The sequence below is a fragment of the Caloenas nicobarica genome, chromosome 9 (genome assembly GCF_036013445.1).
Source record: "Caloenas nicobarica isolate bCalNic1 chromosome 9, bCalNic1.hap1, whole genome shotgun sequence".
Lineage (NCBI taxonomy): Eukaryota > Metazoa > Chordata > Aves > Columbiformes > Columbidae > Caloenas > Caloenas nicobarica.
In genome coordinates, this window is record NC_088253.1 from 21,609,270 (window position 1) to 21,634,056 (window position 24,787).

A 24,787-nucleotide genomic window follows, 5' to 3' on the forward strand; every position below is an offset into this window, starting at 1 on the left:
TCAACCTGGGGCTCAACTCCTACGCCTGCCACTGTGCCCAAGCCAGAAAGAGCTGATGGAGAGGAGCCAGGCTGTTCTCAGGCCACCCAGGAGAGATGCACCACTTATGGGACACAAACGATTCTCTCGTTAGCTAAGGATGGGGACAGGGTGTAGCTGCCCTTGACAGAAGGTGTGGTGACTTCACCATCAATGCCAGAGCAAGAATCCCTCTTAAAAGCAGGGGTCATCATTTGAAGATATGGTCCTCGATGTATAAGATGCCACATCTAAATCTCTGTGTCACATACTGTAGAGATTTGCACAGGACTCTGTGCAGCCGTGACCTCAGTTTTGCATCTGAGCAGATTTCAATCAAAGCGATGCAATCCAGTAAAAAGCCGAGCCTGGAAAAGGTCTTTGCAAGCCAGCCCAGCTCCCAGTATCATCCTTTGGGCCAAAACAGAGCTGCTGGTCTTGCTCTCACTGGGGCAAAGTGAGCCAGGATTTAGGGGTTCACAGATGCTGCGCACACACAAATACACACATAAAAACCCCCAGTTTGTCAGCTCACAGCTCCTAACAGATGCTAACAGCTGACCTGCTGTTTCCTGTTGGTGCTCAAGCCATAAGTAAAATATCTCTGAAATAAGGTAAGAAAATAAAACTGACCAATCAAAGGTTTCAAGAGATCCATCGCACCACAAAGGAGTGCAGAGCACCTAGGTGCCCTGGTTTAAGCTTTAACTTAGTCTGTTACTATTTAGTCTCATTAAATCCAGAGTAATCTGGTTTAATTTGGTTTGCCAGCAATTCACTTCAGTATAATTTAGAGTAAGATGAGAGTCACCAGGTTTTTTTTCCCCACCTTTTAGGACAGAAGATAATAATAGGGGATTTTTTTTTCCATGAAAGCATACGCAATTTCCTCTATAGCCATCCAAAACAAATAATCAGGAGATTTCCCCATGTTTATAATGGGGCTTTCTACTGACCCTCCCTGCAGAGCACTTTAGGAGAAATCAATGAAAAATACTCCATAAGAAGTGGGTCACAATTGCTGTTATTGTTACTTAGAATTTATGTAAGGTCTAATCTGAAACCGGACACAACAGTTAAGGACTTCTCTTTGTCTTTTTCATAACAAAGCAATTATATTTAACAGTAGGTACAGCTAAACTTGAATAAATCTGGTTTGTGTACAGAGAAATTTCATGTTTATTAGTAATCATTGTGTCCACAGTGTTTAGGTCAATTCCCAATTCAAAAATATATAAAATATAAATATAATTTTTTTTTTCTCATTGCCATAATTGGGTCAACATGACTGACTTGGCTCTCCAACTTCTTTGAACATGACTGTAATTACATCAGTGCAAAACTGGACACATGAGCCTCAATTTGTGGCAAAGCAAAGGTGGACAAAAGTGAGGGTGGTGCTTTCAGATCTCATGAGGAAGAGATTTGTTTGGCCCATAATTCAATGAGTCTTTGCAAATTTATTTCTCTAGTACCTCTGCTCGGGGAAGCAACTACTGTGCTACATTTAAGTCACATCACTAGTGGTCCATTTTGGAGTCCCTGCTCTAAATCCTTGTAAAAGAAAAGCAGTGATATCTTACCTCCACTGCAACAAAAGAATGGAAAATAAAGGAGTAAAGAAAATAAAAGGAACCTTTTGGGTGAGTTTAGAGAGGATGCCATTTAGGAAAAAAATTGCATTTGCCAAGCAGAAAACCTCCCCTTGTTCTGGAAAGCACAGACCTTACCCAATATATATAATATAATCAAAGGGTGATTTCACCCACCTTAGAGCTTGTGCCTCAGGTGGTTGGAAGCTCAGCCCTCTGAAGGTGTTTCTTGTCCTGGCAGATTCTGGAGATCATTTCAATGGCCAGCTTAGACCAGGTATGGAGTTGTTAGATGAAAAGTGTTGATTGAGATGAATCCCATGCAAAGTGTCCTGCCCAGCTTTGCATGAATAATGGTAGAGATGTAAAGAGATTTATGGGAAACAGTATCCTCACCTCTGTGCTTTGATGTTTGGGGACATGATTATGATATTTTTTTATACCATGCATACTGGGAGTTTGAGGTCCACATTGCCTTCAGGACTCAGATGGTTTTGATGGAAGCAAGTCTACCTGAAGAGCTCATAAAAAGCCCTGTTTGAGGATGCTGTTACATGACAGGATCTGGCTGATCCCCCAGCCCCTGTTCCTGCAAAGACGTCCGAGAAGATCCCACTCATGTGGAGTTTTTAGTGAGACAGTGACAAAAAGGAGAGATATTTTTTTTCCAGTTATGGTTAATTGTTATGATATAAATGAAATGGGTTGAGATCTGATGTGACTCCCAACATTCCTTCTAGAAAAGACACTTGGTCTGCTCTGTGGGGTGCTGGTACAGAAAAGCTCAACACTAAACCCCTCCTGAATTTAAGTTTCTACAGAACTAACTCTGTTATTACCACCAAAGCCAATGCTGCACAGTTCACATGTACAGAGGAAGGTAATAAGAAATAAGGCACAATAAGGATGACGAAATATAACCTTTTGCTATTCTATATATCTACCTTCAGGGAGGCGGATGCTGTCGGTTGCCTGCTCAGCATCTCGCTGGTTTGGTCTCTGCTGTGCTGCTGGCTTTGTGTACGAGCGGCTGAGACAAGTGGAAAGACAACACCAGCTTTTGCAAGAGATGAAGAGCTCCTTACGCACCGCGAGATCGCAAATCCATCACATGAAGTCTAATGAGGCGGCTGAGCCAGTACAAATACAACTGTTTAACAGTTTGTTTTAACCATCCAATGAGAATGAAATAACTTAAAAGGCTTCACATTGCCAACAATCTTTTTTTTTTTTCCCTCCACTTCTTGCGTGGTATTTGTTAGAAATCAGGATTTTCCTTAACTGAATGTCTTGTGGTCTCCTTAGCTTTGTTTCTTAACAGGGTTGTCTTTATGTTAGTTTTCTTTGGCTTCCCAATAGAAGACTAACAGATTTCTTTTGAAGTTTTTATTGATGAATGAGCTCCTATAAATAACTCTCTGTGGCAGCAGCTTGATCTCAGAGTTTACTCTGGAATAATAGTAGCAATGGGAATGGAGGAAATTTATGGCAGCATGACATGAAATAGTTTAATGGGCTTCATACTGTTTAACTTAATCTTTACAGATGTAAAAACAGAAATACAATTATTTTAACAACTATTATTACATATTGCTTTTCTAATGAAAACAGTGACTTAGTAAGCAATTGAAGATAGGTAGTGAAGAATTAAGGAGTCCACCCCACTGCAGATGCAGGAATTAGTGTGTTGGGCCAGTGGATTTGCAAACCTTCATCTGCAGAGCCGAGGGGGATCCCAGGTGGCTGGGGAGGATGGATGTACAGGTGTGACCTGGTGCTTGCATGTAAAGCTGAGTCACAGCGCTTTGCATCAGGGTGTAGATGTTTAAAGCTGCCTAAAACCGGCGGAAGCGGTGCAGCCCTGTCTTTTGAAAAAATAATAATAATAAAAAATACCCTCAGTGTTTTCTTCCATGCCTCCTTATTTCACCTGTCTACTTGGTGAGGAGCTGACCCCAATGCCACCGAGGTCCATGGGAATCTGGTGACACTGGGGGGACACTTGGCCACATCCCTTTTGTCTTGTAGCCCCATGAGCAGTACAGCTGTAATTCTCCCACCTCTAGGAGCAGAAACAGGTATTATATTACACTCACACCAACCAAAGCATGGAAATGATGGAGGGAAATGATGAAAACGGAGCATAATTTCCAGGCTCCAGCCCTCTGATACTGACCCGATAAAGGAGAATTTAGCTGCTTAGCATCACAAGTCTGCTCACCTTGGCTTGTTTCTCTAAGGCAAAGTCACTTAACATAAAGATGACCCAGATATGCCTCTTTTACTTGCGTAAACTCAGGAAGGCGATGCTGGAAGAAAGAAAAAACTTAAAATCATCTGTCTAAATGCTCAGCTGACAGGCGGGCTGGCACTGAATCCAGCTGAGGATCCAGCAACCAACGTGCAAGAGGTGGGTGTAAAATCCAGCATCATAATTGCTAGGAAGAGCATAGGACCTAATTCAAATGTAAGATTTCCTTTGCAGGGGTTTGTATGTGGCTTGTAGCCAATCCCAGCTCCGCTGCACTTTTCGGTGCTTTGCAAAGAGCTTGAATAAATATTGAAACATGTTGATGCACTGCATAAATTCTGTAACAATAGCTGACTGCTAATAGTGTTGTTTCCTCCTTGAGGGAGCATTATTTGAAATGAAATTGCAATGAAAGTTATTAGCATTGTGTTTTCAACTGTCTGTTTAGTGGGAAATTTGCATTACTCATAGTGCTTTCCAATCCACAGAAATCGCCCGTGCAAGAAATAACTTGCAAATTCTTACTCGATTTCCAAAAATGTGGGAAAGTATATTTATTTCTCCATGCATTCCTGATTTGCAATGTGCTCTCTAAAAATGTCGCTAAGATTTAGGCTAACCAAGCTCATGCTAAATTTAGCAACTATATTTTAAATAAACATTCTTTATGCTTTACTGAACTGGCTTTGAAGCTGGCTTAAAACAACTTGCCTTCACATGAACATTAACAATGTTTTACTTTGGACTAAGTGAACATCTGAATAAGTAATAATGCATTATTCAGTATAATCTGAAAATAAGATTCAAGAGATCTAATTTAGCCAATTTAGGTAAGACTTCTAGAAGAAATACGGAATCAGACCCATATTTATTTCTGGGAGAGTCCATTCTGCTCTCCTTGACCACACAGGACTTTCTTCTGGTATCTTATTAAACACGGGAAGCTCCGAGCCGCGGTGAAATCAGCTGTGACTTAGCACGCATTGCGTTTGAGGAATCTGGCCCATTTTAAAGCACTTAACGATTTGTCTGGATGAAGCACTAAAAATATACTGTGGGGAGCAATTATGCGATGTCCAGACTGATGGATTGCGTAACCTCATAGACCTTTTCCATCTGTAACTTCTCTAATTCTGTGATCTTGTCTTCTCGCTCTTTCACTTAAAATCAAATATGTGATCTGTTTAATATCCAAAATGCTGTCTCCTGGGAGACCTATTTTCTGGGTGTGCAGGGCTATGAATCAAGTAACGAAGCAGATCCTTCTCCCTGTCTCATTTCAGGAATTGGCTGCTCTTCACATTGTGTTTAGAAGCAATTAGCAGGAGGCCAGCGGGTTTTGGTGTGAAAAGGGATGATCTCTCCATTATGTGTCTTCCTTGGTAAGGGATGGAAAGAGAATTAGCTATTAAGGGCAAGGCGGGGAGTTCAAGCAGTTTAAAAGTCCCTTTGAATTATGTCACCTTGAATTTAGACATGGGCAGCCATGAACTTTGAGTGACAAGTCCTGCAAGTGGCTTCTGATCATGTGTAAATACTTGATTATTTTTTTATATGCAATGGGACCAGCTTGAAGAGAGCACATACTGAGCATATTTAAAGACTGGAAGCCTCATTTATGAGAAATTTAATTCCCGAATTATTTTAATATGCCAAATTTTCAGCTCCTCTCATAGGAAACCTGCGTTTGGAGCAAAGCTGCTCCATGAACTGAAGGACTCTGGCATGAGCCTATTCCACTGTGTGCTCCTCTCTGCTCCTACGAGTTAAAATTGGCTGCAGACCTTGGAGACGTGAAACCTTGCTCGGTTGGGAGAGGTCACTCCTCTCCAGTGGAACGGAAAGGCATATATATCGCCCACACAAGAAGTATGCTGTTTATACTGCATCGTAGGCTATTTTCTACGTTTCTTCGCAGTATTTCAGACTGGTGTTTATAGCCAGGCCCAAGAGGTTGGGAAAGCCAGGAGGGGGAAGATTCCAGGGATGAGTTAAATACCGGGTGGCAGTTTTGTGTTCGGCAGCTGCTTTTTTTGGGTTGTGAAACAGGTGTGAAACCATTGACATCCACTATTTGCAGCTTGTCAAGTCCTTTCTATTTGTACAACGCATTGTCTGGTTTGTACTGCACAGCACCAGAATTCACGTGACATATAGAGGGTTAAAGGATGCTCAGTTATATCCAAATGGCAGGTATGGGTATATTGACATACACACATTTCTCTGCACTAAAGTGCTGTTGGTTTTTTGTAACGTTACTTCTCCTCCTCTCTATATAAACAGATGACGTACAAAAGCCGTGTGCCGTTAGTCATTCTGCATGTTGGCAATAAGACCCTTTTTCTCGGTATGCATCCCCTGCAAGTTACAGCAATGGCCCAGTCAATTCCGAATCGTCACTTATAACTATTCACTCAGTTCTGAGTTCATTCGAGTTAGTGTCACCTTTGTGCAGAGCATGTTAAGTTTACTAATTTTACTCTCTCAAGTGAAACCGAAATGGAACTCAGTGTGGCTTTGAAACACTGCAGCTGTATTTCGTCCCACTCCACTACAACAAAAGAGAAATAAAATCAAATGGCATCATGAGCAAAGCTTCACCAAAAAAAAAATTAAAATTCCCATTGCATAGAAGAAGTTCAATCTCCAAAAAATGTGCCTGTGATACAAATATACATTGTGTATGTATCAAACTACAATCCTAACATGAGACTTACTGCTTCAGATTATTTTTTTTTGACCAAGACTTGCCACTGAAAACTGCCCTTGTACAGAGGGCAAGGAGGAAAGGAATAGAAGTCCCGTTTGCAGGTCCAAAAAGGTACTTTGGGAGCTGGAACAGGAGCTGAGAGGTGCCAGAACTTGGGGGGTCACAGCTGGAGTGCCAAGTTTGGAGAAAGGGAAGCAGAGGACCCTGAAGACACAGGTTAAAACCACTTGGGGGGTGGATTTAGTGAATTTTTCTTTGTGTGGGGCTGTCCTCACACTCCGTGCATACAGAAGCAAGTGCTCACCCTCGCTGTCAGCGGCTGTTTTCCGGCACCTCCCGGACACGTGCAGACACCCAACAATGGGGATGCTGCTGAGCGCTGGTCCAAGCCCCGCACAGCTCTGCCCATGCCTGGTGGGGACATACACAGGTCCCTCAGGGGAGTCTTTTTTAGAGAAGCGAAAAAGGTTTTTCTAGAAATAAACCACCTTGTGACTGAGAGCATAAATAATGACTTTCCGAGGGCAAAATGCTTCGGTGGGCCAGGCTGCAGGGAGAGCAGGGATGCAGGATCCCCACCGGTGGGATCCAGCTCTAGGGCTTGATGGAGACCCAGCTTCACCCATCCTGGGAGGCAGCGTTAACCTCCCATTTCAAATATGTTCTCAGTTCTGGAAGCAGCTGGCAGTGGAGGGATGATTTGAGGTCTCTGCTGGGCAAGAACTAAGCTGGGATTTTGTTTAAATAAAGTCTATTTTGCACATCTATATTCAAATCCCCTTTCTCCTTTTTTAATCTCTTTTTTTCCACAGTGAGAAGCTGTAGCTCTGCCTATCCAGGGATCTGCCTGTGAGCATCTTTCTTTTGGGAAACTCAACATCCATTCCCACCCTTCGGAGTTTTTCTGTACTTCCCCATGTGAGAGCTCTTTACCTGGTGTTGAAATGAGCCCCCCTGAGCTCCTCGTCCAAATGTCAAGGCAGTCTGACGCCAGCCGTCCTCCACAAAAGCTGGATTACAACTCACCTGAGAAACCCAGATTTCCGATAGTCCAGGTGCTACTTTAAGGACGGACTTTGCTGGTGAGACGGGGTGGTTGAAGAGAGGGAAGAGAAAGAGAAACAGAATAATTTTGGGAAACATTATCTCAGCTGTGAGGAATGGGTAATGTCCCAGGCCCCTATTTTTAGCCTCTCCCACCTTTTCCCTCCTCTTGGCAGTGAGAGCATCGTGCCCTCACCAGGATATTTGCACCAGAGCTCGCCGCACGAGCCCGGCGGGGTTTTACAACGCGTCAGCCACAGTCCTGAACAAAATACTTTTATTGGATATAGGTTTGGTTTCATAATGAAAATGGAGAATATAGATCTTTTTATTCTAAAAGGACATTTCTCCACTAATATACAAAAAGCCTCTATTTATGACCAAAAAAAAAAAGAAAGAAAAAAATATTCCTGATTGCTTGTGATGTGTCTAGATTCTTCCTTCTTTAAGAAAAAAGAGAACTTTAGAAACACAGCTGATGTCTTTTTTTCATTTTTTTCCTGGTAGTTGTCTGGGTTGTTAATACAGCTCCTTCAAAACACCAAGACCAGCCTCCACAACCCTGCTTCAGTCTTTTTTGGTCAGAAGCAACTGATCCCAGCAAGACATGGAAATCGGCCACATTTCCACATTCACAGCGTGTTTGCTCGTCCATCCCCCTCTTTCTGACCACATCAGTGAGACAGCAACACTATCGCGATACTCGAGAAGCACAAGTGCGAGGCAGGAAAGCAGCTTGCGTTAATGCCATGAGTTATACATGGTGCTGAGTCAAAGCAAGGAGGATTGTGCAGAATTGAGGCTGGAGTCTTTGGTCTGCACTTAATTCAGTTCCATTACCTGCCTTTTACCCACTCGGAGGACTGGGCCAATAGAGCAATATCCGGAATTATTATGTGCAGGCACCTGTGGGCATTAATGGCAAAACAAATCTCAGCATCCTCTCCCAGGAATGGAAGGAGATGTTTTGGTTTTCAAAATATTTAAAAAAAAAAAAAGAAAGAAAGAAAGAAAGGAGAAAACTGAACACCCGAAGGGCTTGGCAGAAACCAGGTCTAAGAAACATGAAGGATGCAAACACTAAAGGTGCAGAGCAAACCCGATGGGGTTTGGAGGCCAGTGTGGGACCCCCTCGCTGCCTCTGTGCCTCCTCCACCCAGGGGAAAAGAAAACCGCTTTACCTTTAAAAGTCGATCTGGCAAGGGAGGTGGGAGGCAACCGCTAACGAGAGCTCCGCAGCAAGATGTGCCTTGAAAATGCCCTGAAATCCTGAGTCACCTTTAACATCGCTTTTTTTGGTTTGGTTTTTTTTGGTCTTTACCCGCTTGGTGAGTTCTGAGTCCGGTCTCTCCCTCCCATCGCACCCCCCGGAGCAGCGACCGGAGAGTGGGGTGGGGGGGGCAAGAGGAGGGATAGATTATAATGATGGGGCAACTACTGAAAATTAAATACCGCCTCGGAGAAGTGGAGAGGGAAACAAGAGAGGAAGGGGATGCCGATGTGGTAGAGCCTCCCGTGCACCTGGGAGTCGAGCATGAGGGAGGCATTGAGAGCCGGGCCGAAGCCACCGCTGGCGACTAAGGAGCCACCGAGGCAACCGACCGGGCTCTCCCGGGCCGCTTTGGGGGCTGCTCCTGGGGGTGGCTGCCTCAGCCCCTGGGCGAGGATGCTCTCGATGCTGAAGCTGCGGCCCCTCGGGCCGCTCTTGTGCGGCGGGGCGGCGGCGGGGACGGGCGGCCGGGGCGCGGCGGGGGCCGAGGCGCCGCCGCAGCGCGGGGGACGCCCGGGGGTAGCCGCTTCCCCCCCGCCCGGCCTGGGGATCCCCTCGTCGGCCGAGTCCGCCGCTGCGCTCCCCTTGGCCCTTTTGGGTTCGTCGGGGCGAGCGGCCGGCCCCGGCTGTTCGCCGTCCGGGGGGGCCGCGCCGCCCTTCGCCTCCGGTGGCCCCGGGGCTTTGGGCTTCCTCTTCCTCCGGCGGTAGTTGCCGTTCTCGAACATGTCCAAGCACCGGGGGTCCAGGGTCCAGTAGCTGCCCTTGCCGGGCCGTCCCTTCTCCCGCGGCACCTTGACGAAGCAGTCGTTGAGGGAGAGGTTGTGGCGGATGCTGTTCTGCCAGCCCTGCTTGTTGTCGTGATAGAAGGGGAAACGGTCCATGATGAACTGGTAGATGCCGCTGAGGGTCACCTTCTGCTCCGGAGCTTCTTTGATGGCCATGGCGATGAGGGCGATGTAGCTGTAGGGGGGTTTCTGCGGGGGGTCCTGTCGGGTGATCGCACCGCTGGGGGCGAAGCCCAGGGCGGCGGGGAGATAGACCATGGAGGGGCTGCCCAGGGGGGAGAGGTGGCTGCCGTAGATGTGGCTCATCGCCGGTGGGCTCTTAGCTCCGGTTCTTCCCCCTCGGAGCCGAACGAAGAGACGGGCAAGGGCAGGAACCTGGGACGACTCCACCGGGGAGCTATTTGTGCGAGCTCAGATCCCAACCCTGCCTGAAGGAGCTCGCTCTGCCTCTGTCCCTGCTTCATAGCTCTTAAAAAAAAAAAAAAAAAAAAAAAAAAAAAAAGTTAAATAATTGTTGTAAGTTTGCTATTATATGTTGACTTAGCACTGGAAAATAAATTGTCTCTGATAAACACTCGTTTGTGTTCTCAGCCCACCCACATTAATTAAAATTTCATTGCTACAAAACTCCAAGCTCGCTCCACGTGTCTTGCTGGTACCAGCCAATGGTCTCAGGGTTATTCCTTCATTTGTTTATAGAATTAATCTGTTGATAAGTCTGCCCACCCAAGTCGAATCAAGCTGTGTTTATTTGGAAAAATTTCCGGGCACCCAATATATAAACGCACTGATCTGATGTTTGAAATATCACGTCCACCCTTTGACGCTGTAAGCACACACAGCAGAGCAGGATGTACACTGCTGGAGCTCGGGGAGGAGCGGGCAAGGATCCCCGCAGGAAAACTGGGGCATTAAACCACCAAAGAATGACGAAAACTAAAAAAAGAAAGGAAGAAAAAGGGATGGGTGAGAGGACAAGGCAGCGCTGCGACGCGGAGAAAGGGAAAGGGACTGTCTGGGGTCCAGGTGTGGCCGGGTTCCCGCACCTCCCCATGCGGGGACCCGGCTCGGAGCGGTGGCCGGACCCGGTCCTGTCCCCCCCGACCCTCCCGAGTCGTGACGGGCCACCCGGGAGCGGGCGGAGGGACCCCCGGGCTCAGCCCCGGGCGGGCAGGGCTGTGCAGGGGGACACGGCCGGGGGCTGCAGCCAGCGAGCTTCATAAAAGGGGAATTTGGCAGGCGTGGGGAGGAGGGTCAGTATTTGTGAATGCGGGCCTGTTGCTTTATATTATGTACTTTCCTGTTTATAACAAGGAGGGGGATTATAACAACTTTACAAGTGCACACAGCTGGCCGGTGCTTACATTAGGAATTTGTGATGCTCTTTTTCTGTATAAACGTCCAGGTTTGGGGCTGTGTTTTCTGTTGTTGGATTTTTTTTTAATTTACTGATGTATCTGCTTTAATCCCAGGCCCTGAGGGATTCCGATGCAGTTGGAGGTGTCGGCTGTCTCCCCAGCCTCCCCCCCTCACCCCGCTGCGGCTCAGCTCCCGGGGAGACCCTGTTCCGTGGAGCATCATTTCTCCAGGGGAGGGAAGAGGAGGCCTGAGGGGAATCCCTTCCTCCTCCAGAGAGAAATATCCCATCAGCGCAGCTCCCACGACCGTGGTGGGACTTTCACCTGGCAGGGGAAGAGCAAAAACCCGGCCCTAGCGATGCCCCCCACCTCGGACCTTCCTGCAAGCTCCCCTTCACCCGTGGGGTTTCTTGCCCATTTCTGCTCCAATTCTGCCGTTCCCCCAGCAAACCATGGGGCGAATGGGCTTCACCCCCGGGGTAAAAACCAGCGCGATGGCTGTGGAGCCGCAGATGAGTCCTAAGGGCTGCAAGTCGCCATTGCGAGCCTGGGAAATTCAGCCGCGGTGCGGAGGGAGGTGGCTTGTCGGGCAGGAGTGGGGGGAATCTCCTCGCTCACTGGCTGGTCCCACGCAGGGGAAGGGAAACCCCCCCCTCTAACACCTCCCTTGCGGAGAATGTCGCGTCTCTTCTCCGCGGTGCACACTCCCGCCGCCCCTCGGGGGCTGCAGGACCCATCCGACGTGCCATAAATGCAATAAACTCCTAAATAAATAAAAAAGCGGAGGCGGAAGAAGGGTTTGGGGAGAGGGGGGATCCCTTCCTCTCGACACTGGGGACCACCCTCCCCGGTAGCATCCTCGCCGGGGAGGGATGGGGCAGAGCCCGGCTGCTCTCACCCCCACGACGCATCCTCAGGGCAGCCTGTCGAGGACGAGGGTCCACCTCAACCCCCTCCTCTCCCCGCCTCGGGGAGTCCCCCGCTCCTTGGGACACTCCAATCACGGATTATTATTATTATTATTATTATTATTATTATTATTATTATTATTATTATTAAACAAAAAATACTCGCGTGTACGGCAGGAATATAGGCACACGGTCTCACTCCCCGAGCTCCCTCCCCCAGTAAAATTCTTCCTTCCTCCTTGTTTTCCCGGTAGGAAATCCTTGGAGGCGGGGATGCGGCTTTTCTCTCTGCTCCTTTTTCCCAGCTCGCGGTGCTGCCTGCTGCCCCCCTCCTGCTGTCCCTGTCCTGCCGGCGGCATCCCTGGGGCTCCCGGCGTTATCCGCCCGGGACCGGCTCCGACGGCTGCGGGGGCGCTGGGGAAGCGAGCGGCGCGGCGGAGAGGGGGTTTTTTGTTGTTGTTATCGCCGCTTTTCCCCTGAACAGAAAAAAAAAAAAAAAAAAAAAAAAAGAAAAGAAAGAAAAACCCGCGAGCCGGCAATGGAGGCGCTCCTGGACGTGTTTCCCCTCCTCTACAGCTGACAAGCCCCTTTTAAAGCGGCAGCGAGGAGCGCTCCCTTCCCGGCCCCCCCAGGGAGCGGGGCATAAATCAGTGCTCCCCACTCCTTGCTGTATCTCGGCCTGGGGGAAGCAGGAGTGTAAATCAGTGCTCCCCACTCCTTGCTGTACCGAGGTCTGGGGGTAGCAGGTGTGTAAACCCGGGTTCCTCACTCCTGCTGCAGCCCGGGCCTGGGTTTCCTTAGACACAACCTCCTGGAGGGGCCCAGCAACCCCTGCCCACCTCTCACCCCCTCGCCATGCACAGTGCTGTACAGTTGCGAGGTCACTCAATATTGACCCGGGGCCGGGGGTATATTTATTTCTCTTCCAGCCTTTCAGCCCCTGCTATGGACTTTCTGCAAAGTCCCCTCCAAAGGGACAGAAGAGCTAGAAGCCTTCCCCAAAAACCCTCCTGTCCAGCACCTTCCCAAGGTGCATTGACGACCTCCAGGGAAGGTGGGATGGCTTGAGTGGGATGAGACAACTCTGTGCCCAGGCCGTGCAGAGGCCTGGGTGGCTTCCTAAAGGGAAGGTTTTACCTGCATCCTGCAGTACAAGGGAAACACTCCCTCAGCTTGGCTGCGGGGACACCTTGCGCAGGGATTTTCATGGCAGGGACAAGCTGGAAAACCTGTTCTTTCCCCTTCCAAAATCTGGAGCTATCTGGGCTTTTGCACAATTTGCAAACCCACAGGTTAAAGGCAGCGCAGCAAGAAATAAATTAAAAAAAAAAAAAATCAAAACCCCCCCATCCACCAACCTCATCTGCTGCCTGGAACAGCACTGGGCCCCAACCCAGTGCAACTGGCCATGCAGCACCTTCAGCCACCCCCCCGGGCCAAAGTTGGCCCTCCTGATCTGCAACAGGTGGGGTTTAGACTGGTCCTTCTGCTGCGAGGGCCTGAAGGCCCCCATCCACCCACTGCTGTCTGCAGGATTTACCCTGGGCCTTCCTCCTTCCTTCCTCTCTCTCTGCCCTGGCCGGGCTGAGGTCACCTGTCGCGACGGAGGCCTATCGCGTTTTCAACCCCCGTATCTCAGCTTTTAAATAGAGTCCCAAAAACGTCCCTTTGGTCTCACCCCACTTGTGAAATCAGCCCACCAAAAAAACGCTCCCATCGGAAAGCCAGAGGGCACTGGGGCTCGAGGGATGGGGGCAAACGGGGACTGACACCCCCCCCCCACCCCAGGATTGAGCACAGCAGAGGGACAATGCTCTCAGCCCCCAGCCCCTGCTCCCAAAATCCTGAAATCCTGCCATCTCCGAAGCCAAGGCACAGCAGGGTGGGGAGGGGGAGAGCGTCCCACCAGGACGGGGTGGCAAAACAAACACCAACGAGGGGTTGTGGGAGGTGAGGGGTCCCCTTAGCCCAGCTCAAGCTGCAGCCCCCCCAGGAACTGTCCAGCAGCAGCAGTGGGGGTGATGGCAGAGTCCTGGGGTGACACCCCGGCCCCCAGTATCCCTGCCCATTGGCGAGGGGAAGGGTCCCCGTGTACCCAGCCGGCGTGGGCAGATGTGGGAGCACCAGCGGTCCCGGGATTTCATGGAGCGTGTGGGAAAACCCACAGCGGCCACCTGACTTCAGGCACCTCCAGGAGGGGACAAAACCCACGGGGAAGGGGCCTGGGCCGGGGGAAGAATTCTTCCCCACTTTTTTTCTTTTTACCCTCGTACCCTATTTATTTTCTTTTTACTTTTTTACCCTTTTTTTTTTTTTACCCTTCACCCTATTTATTTTCTCTCTTTAGAATAGCACTTTGGCGTTTGTTGCATTTAAAAAAAAAAAAAAAAAAAAAAAAGGAAAACACACCCTCCGAGAGCCAGGAAAAAAGGCAAGAGTTTTACAAGAATGTTCCTTAAAATAAGGATCAAGTGAGGCTCAGACATTTTTTCTCATTTCAACCGAGAGTTTCAGTACCTGTTGCCAGCTTTGTAGCGCATGCAAAAGTACCTGAATAAAACCAGATTAATATCATCGATTTTAACAGTCTGCTACGGGTATAACCGCTCCCTAACCCTGCCAGGGCTACGAGAGGAATTGGAGTGGGCTGCAGGAGGTGGAAGGGGGGGCCACGGCGGGGAAATGTCCCGCAGAAATATTGGAGCTTCTGCGGCGTCTGGGAAGCTGGGAAAGGAGCGGGGCTCCAGCGAGCTGGGTTTAAGAAGCCCCAAAGAGCCCTCCTAAAGTCTGATTCAGGCTTTACCGGCATTTCCATGCCTTTAGCATTGCAACCCCCCGCAATTCTGAGCTTAGTAAAGCCGCTTTAACAGGTTAAGGTTGATTTGGGGAAAAGGCGCAACATCCGTCAGTACCCGGCATTGAGAATAAGAGCTTAAGTAGATTTTTTTAAAAGGTTAAAAATCAGCCATATCTTCATACGGGTGAGGATTTTAAAGCTTAAAATGATTCCGAAATGAACTTTCCGCCTTCTTTCAGACTCCGCAGTGAGTCCGGGTTTAAACGATCGCTCTTATCATCCGCACCCACTCGTAGCCTTTCGAGCTTCCTTTAAAAATAAAAGGAGGGGAGGGTGGAATTTTATTTGTTTTCTGTAGTGGAAAGAGCCGGTTCCGGGAGGTCAGACACGCAAACACCGCACAAGGCCCGGGTTTGCAGGGACGGGGCAGGGGACACAAAAACCCTTCTCCCTCCGGCTCCTTTTCCCCCCCCCGTTCCCCGTTCTCTGCATCAAAGGCCTGGGAATTTCCCCCAAATTTCAAGCTAGCCAAGGATTTGGGATGGAGGGAGAAAATTAGTGCTCAGACCCGGCCCCCCTGCCGTGCCCTATTCGTTTCCCCCCGCAGTTGTATAATTTCGAGCTCTCCACGTGAACTAAACCTTTTATCAAAGAAATAATCATAAGAAACCTTTAGGCTTCAGTAAAACAACTTTGTTTTAAAAACAATCAGTTTTCTGCATGAAGGAAAGGTGAAGGGAGAAAAAAACTGCAAAAAACACATATATACACAGACAAGCGCCAGACTTGGAGCAGAAAAAAACAGCATGGATTTATTTTAAGGTAAGTACAACAATTAGGACCACATAAGACAAACGAACTTTAAAGCAGGTTAAAGCAAATAGTCCTTAGGAATGGTCAAGGTGAAATCTATTTTACAGAACATCACACATCGTAAATAATAATAAAAAAGTATCAGATACTTCGTCTTTTTTTTTCTTTCAAAAAAAAAATCCACCAGCAAAAAATAAATTATTTCCTCGTCTTGCAAAAAGAACAGCTCTAAAATGAAAGAAACTCTATTGCATAATTGTACACAGAAGAAGAAATCACTTGTCATTAATTTGGAAGTTAGGAATCGTTGGGCGAGACAAAAATAATCCAGTGAACTCAACTTTAAATATTATATTAATGGCTCTGAAAATCAGCCTGATTAGAAATCCACACATTTTTTACAGCACAACAGAGAACTTAAAAAATACCCAGGACATATATTTATATATATATATATTTATATACTTCTTTTTCTTTTAAAACGTATAAATGGTCGTTGTGATATTGGTCCATAACTTATTTTTCTGAGACCCCCTATACTTTAGCGTATAAAATTTGCCACTTTAAGATAGACATATATATATATAGAATTATTCATTTTTTATTTATTTTTAATTTGTTTTTTTTTTTTTTTTTTTTTAGGAGACATCCCCTTTTTCAAGTAGAATTTACTCGCCTGGAATTTAAGAAAGCCAAAAACGAGGCTTGGGATCTACAAACTCTGTGGCCCCCAGGTCCATGGGGAAACCGTCAGATATTTTTAAATTTTTCCTCCGTCTGAAGCGTTTGGTGTGATTTTAATTCTCCTGATTTTTTTTTAATAATTATTATTATTATTTATTTTTTTTGGCGGATGGCCCTGGGCGGGGGTTTGAGGGGGGTCGCGGCTACTCAATACTTAGTGCAGTCGTATGAGTAGGGGGCGGCGTGGCGATATAGGGAGGGCGCGGATCTGTAGGGGATCTGACAGGCGGAGTTGCTGCTCACCTGATGCTCGCTGAGCGAAGCGCTCTCCATCCCCAGCCGGTGCGAGGTGAACATTTCCCGAACGTTGGGAAAAGTCTGCTGTTGGGAGCCAAAAGCGTGGCCGGGCAGGTGGCTCAGCTCAGCCCCGTGGTTGAGGTACCAGGAGGCCGTGGGCTGCCCCCCCGCCGCCCCTCCGCCGTGGGGATGATGCCCGGTCCCCAGCGCACCCTCCTGCCCCGAGGGCAGGCTCAGGGTACCGAGGGGCGATGGGGCACCGGTGGGATGCTCGGGCAGCCCCTCCTCCAGCGCTGCGGGGGTCACGCACATGTGGCCCGGCCTCTCGCCGCTGTACAGGCTCATGGCCCGCATGCTGCAGTGGTAGCTCCCACTAGTGTCCAGGGCTTGGCTACACGCCGCGCTGTAGCCCGACGTTTGCCCCGGTGGGTAGCCCAGGGCCATCCCGGCACCCGTCCTGCCCGAGGCGGCACTCACCGGGCTGAGATCCCCCGCGGGGGAAGTCCGCAGGGTCATGATGCTCTCCACGCTGAAGCCCGGGAGCCCGTTCCCCGCGGGGTGATGCTCGGGCAGGGAACCCTCGGGGGAGGCGGCGGCGGGGGGAGAGGCGGCGCTGCGGGGGCTGTCCCGCATCGCCCCGCCGCTGGCCGGGCTCAGCGTCTCCACCTTGGTGATCACCGGCAGCTCGGGAGATGCCGTCTCGCTCTTGATCACCACCTTCTTCTCGGAGGCCGGCGCCGAGGTGGAGGAAGAGGAAGAGGAGGAGGAAGCTTCCTTGGGAAGGTCGGCGCCAGGCAGCCCGGGGGGCTTGGGCTGCTCCTTCAGCAGCCGTTCCCGGGCCTCCTCCTTCTCCTTAGAGACATCCTTCTTCTTGAAGCGTCTCCGGCGGCGCAGGAAGCTGCCGTTCTCGAACATGTTGTAGGAATCGGGGTCCAGGGTCCAGTAGCTGCCCTTGCCCGGCTTCTTGTCGTCACGGGGCACCTTGACGAAGCACTCGTTGAGGGACAGGTTGTGACGGATGCTGTTCTGCCAGCCCTGCTTGTTCTCGCGGTAGAAAGGGAAACGGTCCATGATGAACTGGTAAATCCCATTGAGCGTGATCTTCTTGTCGGGGGCGTTCTGAATGGCCATGGTGATGAGGGCGATGTAGCTGTAAGGTGGCTTCACCAGGTCCTTGGGGGCAGCGGGTTGGTGGGGATGGTAGGGTCCGTAGGAGCGCCCCATCCCCGCCGCGTATTGCTCGGCGTGGCCCGAATAGACGCTCATGGGGTTGCCCATGCCGCCGTACGTCCCCGCCGTCCGGTAGTAGTTCTGCTCGCTTAAATACGGCACCACTCCCAGAGCGTTAGGGTCCGAGACGGAGTAGCGAGCCTGCATCATGGAGAGGGGCTTCCCGCGGCCGGGGAGGAGAGGAAGAGGAGGAGGAAGAGGGTGGAAGGGCCTCACCCCCGTCCGGGACCCCTCTGAGGAGGAGGAAGAGGGGAGAGAGCGGGAGAAAGAGAGAGAGAGAGTCTCAGAGAGGAGCTAAATCCCAGCGTATCCTCTAGCAGCGGCACCGCAGCAGCATCCTTCGGGTCGCCGGGTGCAGGGTGGTCTCTGGCGGCCTCTCCCTCCCTCTCTCTTTATGACTGTGATTCTTGTATACACACCGCTGCTGCGGAGCGGGAGGAGGGGAGCGGGGACGGGGGGGCAAGGCCTGTTCTCGCAGGAAAAGGGAATTATTGAAAAAAAAAAAAAAAGATAATGATTAAAAAAAAAAGAAGAAGAAAAAGCAGCCTTGCGGAAACCCAGTCCTTGTCACAACAACCGCTGGAAATCTTCTGGGGCCCCGCCGGCTCCTGGCGAGGGGTGCGCGGGGTGCGCAGGGGTGCGCGGAGCCGCCGAGCTCCTCGGCCGCGTCCGCGGAGCTTCAAAACTCGCCCCGCGCCGCCGTCGCGCTTTTACTCCCCGCTGGCCCCGCCCCCCGCCGCCGCCCCCCGCCAATGGCGGAGAGCGCACCCGCCGCCGCAGCCAATGGGAGGGCGGCGGCGCCGGTGAGTGACACACACAGGCACACGCCACACACACACACGCCAGCGCTTTGCCTGACTTTGAAATTATAGATACACACATTAAAAAATTATACCCATTCCTCTCCTCTATAATTTTAACGTTTTGGCCCCAAAAAGGAGCCGGCGCTGAACGGCTCTGGCCGGGGGCTCCGCTCGCCCGCGGCACCTTCCCTCGCGCTTCATCAAAAAAGCGAAGTTTTTAAGCACTTTTTGTATTTTTTAAAAATCAGGTTGATCTCAAGGACGGCGGGAGTCGCGACACCGCGCTCGTCCCCGCATCGCCCCGCGGTGCCGACATAACGGGTGCCCCTGTGCCGAGCAGGTCCTTTTTTCCTCCTTTTCTAAATATATTTATTTTAAATGAAACGTTCCGGGGATTCCTCCCCTGACTCCGGGAAATGCCACCGGGTCCCAGCCCACGTTGCTCGCCCGGTGACGAGTGACATCCCGCCCCGCTTTGCCCCTCGCACGCTGGAGGACTGAGAGGTTCCTCTACCGCTTTGGGGGACTTTAAGGGTATTTTATTATTTTTATTTATAAGAAAGAAAACAGTGATCACTCTTAAGTGACTTTTTTTTTTTTTTTCGTTCCGGCCATTGAGGCGGATTTTCTTGTGCATGTGAAATCCGCCCCTCTGCTTTTTCTTTAATGATTTCATTAGAGGCAATCAGAGCGGAACAATTAGGGACGCATGGTGACCAAGTGTAAACCCCGTATGAAGGAAACTGCTGCGAGCTGCCCTCCTGTCCCAGCCGGGAGAACCGCGGATCTGCCCAGCGAAGAAATGAAGGTGGGAAACAGCGAATTTCCCCCATCCCCGCCGCGGAAAAAAAAAAAAAAAACTCACTGCAAAATCGATTCGAGCCCGAAAAGATCAAGATAAGGTTGAAATGAATTAGCTGTCACTTCAACAGGGCTCCTTCCCGCCGCCTTCCCTGAACCCGGCTGCTCCTACTCTGATTTCTCGGCGGTGATTTTTTGGTTTCTTACACTGTAATTCTGCCTTTTCCTCCTTGCAATTTGTGGGGTTTCGTAAGGCTTTAAATAAAGACTTTTTCTTTTGCCCCCCCGCCCAAGTCAGATCGTGATTTTTGCTGGCTGCTGGTACGAAGGATCCTTTTCCTCGTTCCCAGCCGGGGACCGCAAGCGGCTCCGGCCGTGGGAACTCGGCGGTGCTGTTAATTACCGGAGATTTTCTTAATAAGAAAGGAAACGATTTTATGCGATAGTCGGGGAAAAAAATATAATAAAAAAGAGGCAGGTCCTCTACAATGAGGTATGGTTAAAAATGATCTGCAATGGGAAAATTGATTGGAAAGTTTCGCCGGACGCTTCGAAATTCTTATTTAATTTTGATGGAAATAAATGTAAACGCTCGGGGAGGGTTTCATCAACCGAGCAAACGTCCGGGGGAATTTTTATGAAAACAAAGAGTAAATTCTCCGAGGACTGCTGATACTTTTCACGTAAATGCACGGCTAACGAGAAAACTTTATTTTTTCCTGGAATAATTTGGGAACGACTTGACATTTTTATCTTCGATTTTCAAAGAAATCACGTTTCTCATGAAAACTAGGGCGTTTTCTTAGCGTACATAAGAACACAGGATTTATTAAACGATATAACGTTTTAAAAAGCAGGAGTTTTTTAATGGAAAAGCTTGACCGAAGGCACCCCTGCGGCGTCCTAGAGCTGTCGCTTCCTAGAAGCCTGGTACGCTCTCGAGAAACAACCTTGACTGAATCTTACCTCTGAAAGTTTACCAGGATGAATTTCTACAGAAAACCAAGAAGCAGCACTAGATCTTTGCTTGCTGCAGCTGGGAACTTAACAGAGACTAAACCAACGGGCTCGGCAAAGCTCGAACTTCAAATTGCAGGAAGCAAAACAAAAAAAAATCGTAATTATGAAAAATAACCAGCTTCCAGACGGGGGAGGGCAAAGAGAGGAGCCCGCACAAGGCGCGGGGGAGCCGCGCTCTCCTCCCGGGCATCCCGGGTCTCCCTCTCGCTTCCCACGCCGGGCTCCGGGAGCGGCGTTTGCCCGAGTTCCCGGTCACCCCCGGGCGGGGAGGCGGCGGTTTTCCCCCGGCAGCTTTTATTTGCCTTCCCCGAACACCAACCCAAAGGTTTCTCCTCCCCAGGGGATCCCCCTAGGCTGGTGCCCCGGGGTACCGGGCGGGCGGGTGTCCGGCGCGGCCGGTCCCGGTGCCCGGTGGCGGGCGCAGCGCTCACCTGCCCGGCCCGTGGGCTCCGTGCGGCGTGTGCTGCCCCCCAGGGGACACCGGGGAGTTTGCACCGCCCCACGGGCACCGCACCGGCAGCGGGGCCTCGGTTGTGCGGCAGGAGAGGGGGACAGGGCGAGGGAGAAGGAGAGATGGGGAGAAAGGAGGTGAGGGGAAAAATGAAAACGCGACAGGGGGTGAAAGAACAAGAGAGGGAGGGAGTGAGCAGGGAAGAAAGAGCAAGAACTGCGTGAGAGGGAAGGAGAATGGGAACGAGAGAAAGAAATAATGAGCGGCAGAAAGAAAGAGAGAAACAGAGAGAGAGGAAGAAAGAGAGAAAAAGAGGAAATGAAAGAGGGAAAGAGAGAGAAAGAAAGAAGGAAAGAGGGGAAGAAAAAGAGAAGGGAAGAAAGAAGGAGAAAGAGAGCAAGAGAGAGGGGAAGACAAGAAAGAAAGAGGGAAAGAGAGAGAGAGAGAAAGAGAGGAGAGAGAAATAGAGAGAAGGAGAAGAGAAGAGAAGAGAAGAGAAGAGAAGAGAAGAGAAGAGAAGAGAAGAGAAGAGAAGAGAAGAGAAGAGAAAGAGAGAAAGGGGGAAGGAAGGAAGGAAGGAAGGAAGGAAGGAAGGAAGGAAGGAAGGAAGGAAGGAAGGAAGGAAGGAAGGAAGGAAGGAAGGAAGGAAGGAAGGAAGGAAGGAAGGAAGGAAGGAAGGAAAGGCAGGCAATGTCTTGGCAATGCAAACTGTGGCATCAGCCCAATAAAGACCCACCAACACACACAGTTTCTTCTTGTTCACCAGTTCAGTACCTGCACTGGTGACTGACCCAGGGCACCCACCACTGGCTACAGGGCTGACACAAACCCCACACCCATTTCCTAAGCGGCAGGCGATGTTCTTGGGCTCAAACAGGTCAGTCCGGGCCAACCCCACCTGCCCTAATGTGCCTCCTTTGCTGGGTTATTTTGTAAGCACAAGAATTTGGTCCAACACCGTTTATTCACACATGGAAATGCACTTCACAGTGGTCAGAAAGATGAGTTTATAGCACCCAGCTAATATGCTGTATGAATGAAAACCTCATAAAAAATTGTTGCTTTTAAAATTTGTAGCCTAGTTTGAATTTTCAATACTGAAAACCAAGCAGAGTGACCTCGCTAGCTTAGCACTCCTCTTTGGATGCATTCCCTCTGTTTTCCATGGCTGTCCTCATGTGTTCACCCTGCACTTCAGAAAAATTATTCCTGTAGCACAAGGAGTTTCCTTCTGTGTTGTTCACAGGGTCTGTATTTATCTGGCACTCCCTTTTTCTAGGTGTTTTCACAAATTGTGGGTGTTTCAAGCAAGAGCTGCATTTTGTCTTCTGTATGAAACACCAGGAGCCTTTTTTAACCTCACTAGAGTATTTTATTCGGTTTAGTTCAGTTTATTCAAAAATGACTCAGGCACCTCTAACAGACTAATTCCGTTTACATGGGTGTTGGTGGCCCTGTCTGCTTCCCGATGAAAAAAGAGGTTTGCCGGGGCATCTGTACAAGCCACGTCAGGCTGCTACAGCTAATGTAAAGGCTGCAGTATGCATGAACAGAAGCGACCCCGAAAAAGTAATTTGGAGCAAATTTCAGACCTGTAGAATCAAAGCAGAGGGTTGAATGAGCAGATGAGATGCCACTTATTAGCAAATTCCTCATTAGCTTAAGGCAAAGCACCCGGATTTCTAAAAAGCCAGCTCAGGTCCTCTTTTTTTGGAAGCCAAATCCATGTAAGGAACAGCTTTACCAAGTGTCTTATATGGAGGTTGGAGGGAGATGTAGGTGGTCTGGTAGGATTTCAGCCCCTCTTCATTGTTAATGTATTAATTAATGGCACTGTTGCTACCTCACTTGCTTTCCAGTCCTCACAGGAGAGGAGGAAGAGGGTGTGTTGGAGCAGAAACGAGCCCCATGAGCTGCAATGTGGTGATTTGGGGTGACAGCGGACAGACAGACAGCACCAGCACTCACGGCCCGGGAGCGCAAATCGTGATGCCGAGTTACATAGAGGTCGTAAATTGTTCACCAGAGGCCCGATCCTGAACTCCCCGCAGAGATATCAAAGTCGCTGGGAGTTTTCCGTGAGTAGGAAGCAGAGGAATGAGCTTCAAACATTTAGGTCCAGCTCCACATGGGTGGTCTGTTATGCCTGGACGGATTCCCACTGGCTCCAGCAGCACTGAGGTAGCGAAAAGGCTCTTCCTAAACGCACCCCGTTGCAGAACCCGGGCTCTAAGCGCTTTCTTTGAACGCTTACGAGGGGCTTCGGTGGAAAGGTGAAGCTTCAGGCTCACCGCAGCATTTAGCCCAATATGTTGATATTAATCTGAGTTTGAAAAACACACAAAGTTGGAGGAAGAAAGACTCCTGAGCCCAGCGGAGTCCTGGCCTTTGATTTGCACTGTGAAGAAAAAAAAAAAGCCAGTTCAGCAATCAACAGCAGCAGCAGAGAGAAAAGGCGTTTGCATCTGCCCGGCTACATCTGTAACTATTCAGAGAAGAGCATCCGAATTTGTTCCGCTTTTTGGTTGGCAGAGCAACAGTCGGCTCTGACGGTGGATGTGTATCGGTAGCATCCAAGCCAAGCAGCTTAGAAACCAAATTCAAAAGCCATTTCCCCCCCTCTTCCCTGACACACTTTAAAATAAACCTCTGTTTCATTGTTCCCATGACCCTTCCATCCCACTCTGCTCAGGAATGTTGGGATTCTCAACGTCCTCCCTCTTCTTGGGGTAATCATCAAATACATTAATTCTATAAATAATAAATCATGCAAACAAATCATCGACTATCCTATTAAATGCAAATGAGAAACGTACTTGCTGAAAGCTGGCAGACCTGGAAACCCACGTAAAGGCTGGATAATGCTTTATTCATGACCAATTTTAAATGGAAAAATAATTGATTTGAGAATTTTATTTGATTAAAAGCGGGGTGGATTTCCCCTCTCCAGCTCTAACACACAATCTAAAGACCACGGTATTTCCATGACCTTGGGGGACAGTCTCATTTTTCAAACAGAACTTCTCCCTTTTGACATTCACAATATGGCACATCACTTTGTATGTTTAATTCGAGCAAGAACAGTGACACTGTGGCAGATTTGGGGGCTGCAGCCCCTCGCATGGCTCATCCAGAGCCCAGTCATAGAATCACAGATGGTTTGGGTTGAAGGGACCTTTCAAGCTCCCCCAGTGCCACCTCTGCCATGAGCAGGGACATCTGCACCAGCTCAGGTTGCTCAGAGCCCCGTCCAGCCTGGCCTGGGATGTCTCCAGGGATGGTTCATCCACCACCTCTCTGGGCAACCTGGGCCAGGCTCTCACCACCCTCAGGGGAAACAATTTCTTCCTCACAGCTAGTCTGAATCTCCCCTTCTTTGGTTTAAAACCATCACCCCGTAAACTGCCCCAGACTTGCAGTGGCCTTTGTAAAATCCAGGAGGAATTTCTGCACATCTCATAGTTTTCCTGCAAGCCTCCTGGCCAGGCTGGTGCTGGTGATGTCCGGGAGCATCCTGACACCGGGACTGTGCCTGCACTCCGGATACCCATCCCTGCATCCCGGGCGCCCATCCCTGCATCCGGGGTACTCATCCCTGCATCCCGGGTACCCATCCCTGCACCCCGGGTACCCACCCCTGCATCCCGGGTACCCACCCCTGCATCCCGGGTACCCATCCCTGCATCCCGGGCGCCCATCCCTGCATCCCGGGTACCCATCCCTGCACCCCGGGCACCCATCCCTGCATCCCGGGCATCCGTCCCTGCATCCCGGGCGCCCATCCCTGCATCCCGGGTGCCCGTCCCTGCATTCCAGATACCCATCCCTGCATCCCGGCCGCCCATCCCTGCATCCCAGGTACCCATCCCTGCATCCCGGCCGCCCATCCCTGCACCTCGCTGGCTCCAGGCAGCTCTGGTGAGCTGGTGACCGCAGCTGCGCCGAGTTTTAGTGG

General features: G+C 49.8%; 2 protein-coding genes across 2 annotated transcripts; both read right to left on the reverse strand.

Annotated features, from left to right (window-relative positions):
- Positions 1–9,049: 9,049 nt before the first annotated feature.
- FOXL1 (forkhead box L1) lies at positions 9,050–9,976 on the reverse strand. Its single transcript, XM_065641214.1, has one exon. It carries the CDS (start codon positions 9,974–9,976, stop codon positions 9,050–9,052), a length of 927 nt encoding a protein of 308 aa, XP_065497286.1.
- A 6,461-nt stretch (positions 9,977–16,437) lies between these two features.
- FOXC2 (forkhead box C2) lies at positions 16,438–17,907 on the reverse strand. Its single transcript, XM_065641174.1, has one exon. The coding sequence runs from the start codon at positions 17,905–17,907 to the stop codon at positions 16,438–16,440; it is 1,470 nt and encodes a 489-aa protein (XP_065497246.1).
- Positions 17,908–24,787: the final 6,880 nt, after the last annotated feature.

What these genes read in the sequence shown, in the direction of transcription:
- FOXL1 (XM_065641214.1), bottom strand. Translation starts at nt 9,976, where the DNA reads ATGAGCCACATCTACGGCAGCCACCTCTCCCCCCTGGGCAGCCCCTCC.
- FOXC2 (XM_065641174.1), bottom strand. Translation starts at nt 17,907, where the DNA reads ATGATGCAGGCTCGCTACTCCGTCTCGGACCCTAACGCTCTGGGAGTG.